This window comes from Acanthisitta chloris, unplaced genomic scaffold (assembly GCF_000695815.1).
Source record: "Acanthisitta chloris isolate BGI_N310 unplaced genomic scaffold, ASM69581v1 scaffold8153, whole genome shotgun sequence".
In the NCBI taxonomy this organism is placed as follows: Eukaryota; Metazoa; Chordata; class Aves; order Passeriformes; family Acanthisittidae; genus Acanthisitta; species Acanthisitta chloris.
Genome location: NW_008666509.1, coordinates 29575 through 41006, shown reverse-complemented (window position 1 = coordinate 41006; position 11432 = coordinate 29575). Strand labels below are relative to the sequence as shown.

The 11432-nt window shown below is 40.3% G+C and overlaps 1 protein-coding gene across 1 annotated transcript in view; it reads left to right on the top strand.

Annotated features, from left to right (window-relative positions):
* Positions 1–317: 317 nt before the first annotated feature.
* Positions 318–11432, top strand: part of AHRR (aryl-hydrocarbon receptor repressor) — a 32555-nt gene continuing 21440 nt past the window's right edge. Inside the window, exons 1-3 of the mRNA XM_009072144.1 lie at positions 318–398; positions 1281–1377; positions 5379–5479. Coding sequence (XP_009070392.1) covers positions 318–398; positions 1281–1377; positions 5379–5479 — 279 coding nt within the window. The remainder of the gene's footprint in view (positions 399–1280; positions 1378–5378; positions 5480–11432) is intronic.

Genomic DNA, 11432 nt, shown 5'->3' with positions numbered 1-11432 from the left:
GAGTCATCAATATTTAACAGCTGTTGTTATTATGAAATACTTCATAGGGTAATGTGGCTCGTCTGCTCGCACGCAAGGGTTTGAACGGGAGCCAAGCGCCTGTCAGAGCCGCGGGGAGATTGACAGGCAGCGAGGCTTGCGTGACAGCAGGGCTGGGGTTAGTCAGCACTCTGCCTCCTCCGCAGCAGGGACTTCTCCTCCCCCTCGCTCCCTTCAAAAGGGCTCTCCGGACGGGTGGGGGCTCAGGGGGGCTCGGTGGTCCCACCAGCTCCTGCGCGGGCTGCCGGTCAGTGGCATCTCTTTGATGCTCCTCTCGCATGGGGGAGAAATGGATGAGGGAAAGGGGAAAAGCGGTTCTGAAAGAAAGAGGGGATGGGATCTGGAAAGCAAACAGTTCGGTTTGTACCTTAAATAAATGTCACGCTGTACTTGAAAAACTTCAAAGGGCAGTCAGATTTCAAAGCATCGCTTAAGAAGAAGCAGACTGAGAAAACCGCTAAGTTGGGAAGAAAAACTTTGCAATGCTGTAGCATAATTTCATCTGGTGTTCTGGTAGTCTCCACAGCAGGACTGAGCACCATACAGATTTTATTCAGAGGGTGCATTTTGGTGCCGATTTCTGTCACGAAGCATTTATGCAACCTTGTATGCTGGGGCATTTCAGGCTGCAAATGTCCCTTTCTTATTGTTTGGCGATGTATAATAACTGTTCCTTATGCTGTATATCGTTTCATTTTGGTGTGCATTTAATGACCCCCATCCTAATTGTCACTCGGTGTTCTCTGTAACACAGCAAGAGGAAACAGACCATTTCAGTTCATGGCTGTAAGTTTGTTGAGCAGAATTGCTCATACCAAGTATTTCCTAGTAAATTTGTTTTGTTTTCTTAGCATTCAGACTAACACGCATAGCTGATTCTTCCTGCAGCTAGAAGATCCAGGAAGAAAGACCCTGTTCTCACTTCCTTTCAAGTAACAGTTACCAAAAGTAAGACTTGCATTCATAAAGCAGTATCTTTGAACCTGCAAGCTGGATTTGGGTATTTTCATCTGCCTGTTTAAAGAAACAATTTATCCCCTGGGCATCACTGGAGAGAAACAGTCTCACAGATACTCCTTGTACAAAGGCTTGAAACTGATTCACCTGCATCACACCGAGTCTGAAGGAGACAACACCGTCCTCTTCCTACACCCCGTATGAACCCAGGCAGGGTGTTCAGTTCAGAAGCAGCATCCTTTCACTGCTTTCTTGTCTGTCTCACTCATTTCTTGTCTGTGCAGTTGCTTGATGCAGGCAGCCTGAGAAGTGCAAGGCACCTGGGGCAGCTGGGGTACAGTTTGCCCACACATTCGTTTGTTACAGAGCTTAACTTGGCAGGTAATTTTGCTAATTATTTTCTGAATAATGAAGGTTGTGTTTGTGCAGGGTGAGGTACAGAAACACTCGAGAATGTAATCCCTTGGGTTTAAAACGTATGGTTTTACGAGAGTCCTGAAATCTCCATCCCTTTGAACTAAAGAGTATTCTGCAATGAATAAATGTTCTGTTATTTCTGGGGGAAAGGGAATGGCTGCTTTCCTAATGCTTCTATAGACTATGTTAGGCAGCTTTTTTCTTCTTTATAATATTCCAGATTTGGTTTCCAAGCCAAGGGGTTGGCAAATGCAGATAGCAATGCTTATATCAGAACTGGAGGCTCAAAAGAGATCTCAGGCTTTTACATTGTTCTGGGCACAGACATTGCAGATGTGAAAGGCTCAGTAGCACTGTCTGAGACAGTTGCATGCTCCTTCAGTCCAACTTAGCATCCCCTTTGTGGACTTTTTTTCCTCCATTAATTAACTGTAATTTCTAACTCAACATTTTTTTTTTTTTGTTTCCACTCCTTCCACTGCTTTTAGGTCAGAAATTGGAATAGTGTCCTGAGGTCTTTGACCTTTCCTCCAGGAAATCACATTGGCCATTTTTCTTAATTTTTTTCCTCCCTCCTCTTCCTAGCCCCTTTTCCCCTTGCACTGTATACTTCCACAGTGTTGCCTTCCCGTAGGATTGAGCATTTCCAAACTTGTTGGCTTTTAATGTTGCATGGGATTGCACCATGTTCACTAGATTGCATGACCTTGCAAAACTGTCAGTCCTGTTATACATGTACCAGATACATGTATATCTGGTATTTATCACTCTATGGTATCAATATGCTCATTCATCTTCTTTGGCAGAACAGCTCCATCTTCTGTTTTATGTCATGTTCTGGAAGTGCAGGCTTGATACGTTGTGCTCAGAAAAAGATCTCAGATGTTACCACTTCCCATCTCTTCAGTTTGCCAGTTTTGAACCCAGTAGGTGAGTGCTCTACGGTGAATTGCTGATCATCTAGTCTAAAGGGTTGCCTCTCCCATAGAAAGCAGTCCAAGGCTCCCTAAAGCTAAAACTCAATTTTATTTTTTTACTGCCAGCAGCATTCATCAGACTGCCTGCAATATCAGCTTTTTTCTTGCTCCATTCTTGATATATGGGAACTTTAGCAGACCGTTTCCCCCTCAGGTCACTGAGTCATCCTTTGCTGTTTGTTATTTTTCAGCTTTCTGCAATTTGCTCCTCCCTGCCTACCAGAGACAGTACTCCTGCTTTCTCCACTCTTTGATTTGTTTTGGTTATCTTAGGCTTCACTGTTGCTCCAGAGAGACACCATTTCATGCAATGTCTATGCTTGGTCACAGCTGTCACGGCATCAGGGCCTTTGCTATCAGTCACCCATCATAACCAATACTGACTGTCCTTCAGTTCTCTTTCTTGAGTCTTGGTGGTGACAGGGATATTGTTAGACTGCTCTATTTTCTTTTCCCTATTTTTCTGCCTAGTTAGATAACATCTTGCAAGCTTCCCTCACAGGCCTGTCATGTCTTGCTTTTCTTCCTCCTCCTCATTTGTTTCAGGGATCTACTTGGTTTTCTGCCTGTCTTGCTCTGCTTTCTCCAGGTGACAGGCTATCACCAGCAGCAGTATCTCTTCTGAGCTGTCACTGCAGTATCAGCCCAGCCCTGGGTGGATTGAGTATTTCCCACACACAGAGGCAGGACAAGAGTGAGCAGTGAGTTATGGCTCTGCTGCCTCAGGTGCAAGGAGCAAATGTTCCTGTCTTCGAGAAGTATTCGCTTCTTGGCGCAAAGGGTGTTATTCATCTTTGATGGTGCAATGGGTCTCCTTGCAGTCCAGGCCAGTGAGTAGAGCATGTTATGAAACGGATGTGTGTGGCCTAACATATGGGTAACTCTAACTGGCAAAATAACATTAAAATACTTTCCATTTGGAGATGGAATTTATAGTAGCCAGACGAGCCGCGGAACAAACATCTCCTGTGCTTCTGCCGCTGTGTTTGTATGAGCCTGAAGGCTAACAAGCAGGCAGGGAGCTCTGGCCTGCTCAGCTGGGTAAAGTAATAGTTTCCACTAATGATGAAGTTTGAACGGGTGGAATTTTCTCAACATCAGAAGAGTGCATCAAAGAAATAAACTTCCGTTTCCTCTCAGCCCCCTGTCTGTCCTTTAACCTGCACAAAGACCACAATCCACCGTATCAGTAACTACCAAAACATCTTCTCTGAGGTGGGAAACTGGAAGAGGCCGTTGGAATAGGGGTTGGGCTTTTAAAAGTTGTTGTCACAAGGTATTTGAAAGATGTGTGGATGTGGCACTGAGGGACATGTTTTAGTGGTGGACTTGACAGTGCTAAGTTAATGGTTGAACTCAATGATCTTAAGGGTCTTTTCCAACTTAAATGAGTCTATGGTTCTATGTCTGTTCTTATGGGCAGGCATAGCAGAAGGCTTGACTGATTGGGGGGGAAAAAGCAACCCTTTCCAATTAGTTCAAAGCGTATAGCAAAATGAAAATGCATATTTAAGAATCTGTATATTCTATTCACAGCAGTTTATCTTACAAGTCTGAAATCCCAAAATTGTTTTGGCTGGAAAACATGGGGTTTAGACATCTTGGAATTTTCCTGATATGTTTTCTCATGCACAGGGGAGGGACTTATTACATCTAATTATACACTCAGGGTGCTTTGGGTTAATGACCAACATTATCACTTTTGGCAAATATTTATAACATAAGCTAAAACCTATCATGAATATCCAGTCAGTGAGGTTCTGGATTGCCATCATCTGTTGTAAAATGCTGATGTATCTTGCAACAGTCCCTCACTAGGCTGTTAAATTGATAAGGGGCTCTTGCACAGGCTTAGGAGCATTAGAGGCTCACTGTCTGTCTCCTCTTCTTACTCTGATTTGGTATAAACTATTCCTGCCCCTCTCAACACTATTTTTATACCTTCTCTGGCTGTGGCTGTTTCAGCTCCCCTTTACTGGAAGGAAAAATGTTTATCAAATGCTCCAGATAATCTCACCTGTATGCTCTCCTCTCTCATTCAGTTTGTGGAAAGAAGAACAAACAGAAAACTGAATGTCTGTTTGCTACCAGGATATTTGCATAACCCATCTCTGGGATGGGGCTGTAGGAGTGAAGCTGACTTCATTTTTACTGACTAAATGATAAAGATAGGTTCCTGTTGTACTCTCTAGATGATGCATAAGCCAAATTATCAAGTGATGTCAACCTTCTCAGAAATCCTTTCATTTTCCCCAGAAATAGGATTGTATTTTAGGGATTTTTATGTAGGATATATATTGATGTTGACTTTAATCAGAGTATTCAAAGATAGTTCAGATCGAGCAATGTGCAGGAAGAGCACTCACCAGTTTTGTCTCCCATGAAAGCTTTCATGATTATTAAGAAAAATCTATGCAGTTTCAATTTTTGTGAGAGCTATTAATGGATTTCATGATGTAAATAACCTGCCAAAACCAAACTTTAAACCTCTGTGTAAAACTGAAACAGTGTAAGAATATTCTCTTGAATCTTACAGTCAGGCTGAAACTTGTAGAAGGGTAAAGTGAGACTGAAAGTAATCTGATGTCAATAAGGTCAGCATTGAAAGTAAGAAACTTTTTTCAGCCCCTTATCTTCTGAGCTCTAGAGACATTTTTCTGTATTGTCATAATACATATTTTTATAAACAAAACAACTTGCTAACTTTCCTTTGTTTCTTTCCTGTGGGTTTTGGTTGTTGCTTTACGTAGACTAATGGAAAAAATATGTTCAATAAAAAATGTGATAGATATTTCCTATAAAAAACATCTGGACTGCCAAATATGTATCTATCTCCCTCACAGCAAAAGAAAGTTGTCAGTAACTGGGATCCAGACCACAAAGACAGTGACTCCCAATTAAATCAATGCATGTTGAGTGCCTAAATAATAATTTTAGTTTAGCAGCCCTAATCATTGTGATTTCTAAACTGATAACTCTTTCCAACAGCCATTCAAGAAAAGCACTTTAAGAAGCAAGTTGGCCAAGTGATAAAAGAAGACAATATATCTAACAAGACTGCTGTACAAGAAGGTGGACTTCTACTAGAAGTGAGTGAAAAAAATGCTGGTTTTTCTGTCTATAAGTTATCTGATTTGATGATAGATTTGGGCTGATGATTTGTGACAACTTTGAATAAATGGTCAGTCTTGGTGTGAGTCATTCAAGAATTATGCTCGTGAGTGCTTCTTGCAAGAGCATAACTGGCAGTTGTGACAGTCACAGTCAGTCTCCATTTGAGCAAATGTAGCTTACATCCTCGAAATGACCAGTGAACTCCAGCAGGCCAGTTCACAGTCCCTTTTCATTTGGATGATAGCAGAGGTTTATTTTACTTGGCCCATATTGTGAGGATGTCAACAGGACCTTTCCTGGTTTCTGATCTGAGCTGAGAATATTCTAGGATATTTTAGTTTATCCTACTTCCTCAACTCTCTGCTCTGCACACCCATGGTGTGCGCGAAAGTTATTCCTTCTATGTATTTTTATCCCCTGTAGGATGACTTTATATTGGCAGAGCTACATAAAGGGGCCATACTGTTACTGGGAATTGGATCCATTAATCTGGAGGAAGGATTAATCCTGTTGTGAACTACTGAACCAGCTATAGCACAGCGGTCCATCCCAGATACATCGGCATTTCAAACACACGATGTAATAATGCTTTTTATACACTGAGGTCCTTGGAAATTCCTATGTGATTAAGATGACATATTTATAGTTGTTTTGAACAGGATAATATTCATGGCATAAAAATTGTGTTTTAATGAGGTACATGTAAATGTAAATTAAATAGTAGCCTCCAGTAAATAAATGCTAAATGCTATAAAATTAAAAATGCATTTTATCAGGAGATCCAATGCCAAGTCATTCAAGTCTATGGAATGGAAACTGGCACCCTGCTTTCCTTCCACTTAATACTTCAGAAGATTTTAATTTTGTGTTTCAAAGCACAGAGCCATCTGATTAGTCAGCTCTAGTGCCACAATAAGATGTTTGGCTGTCAGGTATTATTTGCAGTGATTTCCATTCTCAATTAATAGGGAATACAGTGTGTACAATAAATAATAAATATGGTGAGTATATAATTTTTACTGAGGATCTCCTATATTTAGTCTGTGTTTCGTTGGGTGTATATTACGTGCCCACAAGTTACAGTCATTAAGGATCTTCAAACAGTAGTCCTACTGCTGTGAGAGAACACTGGCACAGAATTTCAGGTATGTTACAAGGGACTAGTATTGCTGAATATCCTAATAGTCTGCTTACTGCAGGGTATATAGGAGTCACATTCCATTTGAATGTAGGGGAGATATTTAATCCTGGATCATACTTAATATGGATCATTAACTGAATGATTAAGTGCAAGTTAATATAAATGTACTTGCCAGGCTTCATTTATGGGCATGTCTGACCTAGAATAAGAGGGTGATTTTTCCTTAGGGCTTGTTGGGAATGTTCTCTGGGGATTGAGTTTGGCTCGGATTCTCGATCAGTGGTTATGGCACATGAAGAAAATTGTGTTTTTATGTTGTTCAACCAAATTCACCATGTTGGTTATTAGGGACTGTGGGATTTTAACTAAATAGTTACATTTGTTGTTCCTTCCAGGGAGAAGCAAACAGTGGTTGCTGTGCCTTGTATTTTGACTTGTGAATCTGACCACTTTATTTGCTCTTGAAAGATATTTTTCAGCTGTCGAAAGCCATTTTCCGTCTCGTGACAACACCTTGCACTGTGCAACCTCTCCTAGATGCTTTATATAATGCAAACCAGAACAATCTGGAACACCAAAATAAGTGTGAATAATGTTAATGGAAAACCAGGGATAATGGCTTTTATTTTTTCCCTAGTGGGTATGGTCATTCTGTTCTATGTAGATAGATAGAAATACAGAATAACAAGAACCCTAATTACTGGTAAATAATGTATCTGTGACTCGAGTCTTGGAACAATGCAGTACTTCCCCTTTCAGCTTGAAAGAAAACAATGGAATTAGGCTGTCTTCAAAGTATGTTTAAAATGTTTTTTATTTCTAAAGACCTCTGCCACAACATGTGTTTTTTATTTACGATTTTATGGAGATCTTTTACAGCTATAATCAAGTAGCTTTCATCAGCAATAACCGAATAAACAATAATACAAGTTTATCAAAGACTTTTTAGTGGAGCACAGCAGGTACCTAAATAAATAATATCTTTCAGTGTTTTAAGATCACCTCTTTTGGATGAGAGGGTTTTTTGCCATCTTTGTTTCCTTGTGGAGGGAAGACAGACAGAGCTCTAAGAACCAAAGTCTAATTTTATTAATGTTTTTAGTGAGTATACCCCAATTTGACAATCTTTACTGTCCTTGGAGACTTCAGATTCCAACAGTTTGACTGCTATAATGATTTTTATCTTTGCACTTTCAAAATATTTTCCAAGACAGGTGGTATTGCAACCCTTGTGCCACATGCCTTCTGGCAGAAAAGGGCCATGTTCAGTTTTGGAAGCCTGTTACTGAATACTTAAGGAACACCAGGCCAAACCCGTAACCAGAAAAGTGGGAAACTAAGCTGTATTGGCAGTCAATAAATCCAGATAGAGTTTATGGGGTGATGGGGTGGAGAAACAGAATAAAACGGTGACTTGGAAAAATAATGAATCACTGGTGGGTATCCAGGCAATAGCCTTGATTGCAATAGTCATCTCATGGCTGTTAGCCACCTCCTGCTCTCCCCCCCAGATATGCTGTACTCACAGTCTTGAGTCCAGACGCAGAGTTTACATTGTGGTGCAGGTAATTCCTCATCCCAAATGCATGTGTAACTGTCACATGTTATACTATCCTAGTGGAAGAATTAAATGTCAGTTGTCTAGAGGGAAGCTCTATATGGACATGTTTTCTCAATGACATGTAATCAGGCAGCACCCTATCATCACCACTGGCACTGGTTCTTGCATAGTTGTCACCCGTATACTAAGCAGCACCCTGCCAAAATTGTCACTTGGGCTTTATTGACCACTTCACAGTTGCTCATGCAGTCTTTCTGCTTGTTATAGAAGAATCATTGATGTCAAAATTTCTATCTCAAACCTTATTGGTAAGGAGGTGTCTTGATGGGCTTTCTTTCCTTCTTTGTTATGTCTGTTGGTCTTCTATTTTGCTGTTTTAGGCTGCAGCGTAGGATTTATGGCATCTCTGTCTCCAGATGTACTGGACATAATTCTTTACAGGTGTGAAAATTGTGTTTTATAACCAAAATGTCACAAAAAATATGGGTTATTCAGGCAGCTCCCAAGCAGATGCTAGTGGAGTAAGACTGCCTGGTTCTATCATGCCCAATCTCACTGATGAATACTGATAAAGGCCAGAACTGGCCTGTTTTGTCATTTCCGTGCTCACCAGCAGCCGAGACTCTTTCAGAGAAGATCCATGTTGCTTTCATGATGTTCCAAGCCACTCTTTTGCACATTGCAGAGTCAGATTTTCATGAGTCCTCTACTCTTAAGGCACAAGAATCACATTTCTCTGGTTTTGTTTCTTTATGGTTTCATTGAAGATGTCAGTCATTAGACTATCCTGGTATTTCTTATTCACTGACACTGTGCATTCTGTTTAATATCTTTATCAGTGACCTGGATAAGGGCATCAAATGCACCCTTAGTCAGTTTGAGATGACATGAAGTTGGATGGGATTGTTGATCTGCATGAGGGCAGGAAGGCTCTGTAGGGGGATCTGGAAAGGTTTACAACTTACTTCAATTTTTACACAAAAAGACTGTCAGGTGCCTGGCATCTTAAATGTCTTAAAATCACAGTCGTTACTTAATGAATGAAGAACTAACTAACTAACTAACTAACTCAATAAAAATCATGAAAGACAAGTTTGATAGCGCAGCCATTATCATTCTCCACTAGTATTAATAATCTTAGCTTTATTACATTAGCTGCTTAATCATCTGAAGTTGGATTTTTCAAACTGAGCTTCCATGTTTTGTAGGCTTGCTTTGTTCTACCACTTAGCAGATTAATTTTGCTGATTTGGGTTGTAAGTAACAAGACCAGTGAGGCAATTCAGGTTATCTAGCTACTGGCCCAGCAGCATTTGTGCTTGGAAGGACTCTTGGTGCAAAGCTATAGCATAATCAGGTGTAGACCTCTTATCACACGGAACAGGCATTTATCACTTAGACAGGTTCTTTATAGTTTATTTCTTAATTCCATATCACAGGTTTGGGTGCTATCGTGAATAGGAAATTTTGGTTCTTACTTGGTGGCTTACACACCATTAATGCCAAATAGATTTCAAGTCTTCTTACTCATAACCAATGAACGTCAGATTTTTATGCAAGCAAGTGATTCAGGATTTGGCACAATGCTAGCTTGAATCATATTATTTAACATTATGTTGTTACCTTAAAAATGGAGGCAATTAATAAGCTTTCTGGGAGTCACTTTGTAGAGAGAGCTGTATGTGCACATTTTGGCGCTGGAAGGTATCTCCTGGTGGCCTCTACTAACAGCCTGAACTAGAGTTCAAGTTTCATTCCAGGGGAGTTGGAAAATGATACATTTGAAAACATCCTATTGGTGCTGTTCTTCACTCTGCATAAGGAAATAACATAGGAAACCCTTTTCCCACTTGGTTTCCTGTAATTTTTTTAAACTTGTTAGTATAATTCCACTTCCTCCTTCCAAGCTGATTTATGTAATCAGTACTTGATAAAACTGTGCTCTTGAAAAGGTACTCTAGTTTGAATTTCAGTCTGAGAGCAAGAGATCTTACTCTTCCTGTTATTTTTTAATTTAAACTTGAAAAGGAAAATTGGGAGTCCAGCAAAAGTGCATGGTTGTTATATGGGGCTGCAACCAAGGCATGACCTTCAGAAATCAAAAACTGGTAGAGGGAGACTCTCTGGTTTATTCTAGTCTGGATGCTGACTCCCTTAGCCCAGTCCTTCTAAAATAAATCCTGTTAGATCATGATACAGTGCTTTACTCTTTAACCTACTGGTTTAAAATGAGGCAGTCAAAATAGGACATTCTCGTAAAAAGCTCATAGTCTTAGTGCATTTTGTTTCAGTTAATACAACTTTTAAAAGCTACCAAAACAACCTCTTTGCTTTCTTTTGTTTTCAAACATGAATCTTCTCCCAGTAATTCAGATGACATGATTTAAGCTGACATTAGTCACTTGAGATGGCTTACAGAGAATTTATCCATGAAAAAAAAGCCATACATGGGGTTAGGAGTGCCATTTTATCACATGCGTACATTCACTTTCTTCTTGCCAGGCGCAGGCAAAACACAAAGGAACACTTCAGAGGCCCTGATCCCTTTTTCCTTTCTTTGCAAATAGGCATATTTCTAAAATCCAGACTCGAAATTTGGCATGGCCACAGCTCTGCGCAAAAAATATCCTTTCTGTTGCCCTTTAAACAAATAACTAATGTTCTCACTTAGTCCTTTCTTCTGTTCTTTTTCCTTCTCTAGCAAATCTGGACAGAAAAGCCGTGACCACTAAATACCATTTGCTCTCTCCTCCAGTCCTTAGTGCTACTGTTAAGACTGTAACAATCATGATGCTGCCATGGTGCTGAGGTTTCAGAAATACAGGAGATGGCACCATCCAGCTTGACAGGGGGGCAGAGCAAAACAAAAATATATTATCCTCTCCCTTCAGATTTGCAGCATAAATATGAGACAAGTGATAAAAGATGGATTTTGATGGGCAACACAGTGTGTGGAAATAATGAACAAAATGGTAACCAGGATTGCCAGTACTTATAATGTCTGAGCAGCCTGACCTTTGCTAGGACTTTTGCAAGAGTTTCAAGGAGGTATTTGAAGAGGAAAAATAGGTACTCCTGCAGAGGCTTGTGCGGAGCCTTTAAGCAAAAGGGAAAATACCAATAACTGCTTCTTTTCAAATCTTGTATATGGGTAACAAGTTGGGCTGGTGAGAGTTAGTACTTAGTTTCTCCAACATGAAATGGCAGATTGTAATTGAGAGGGGAG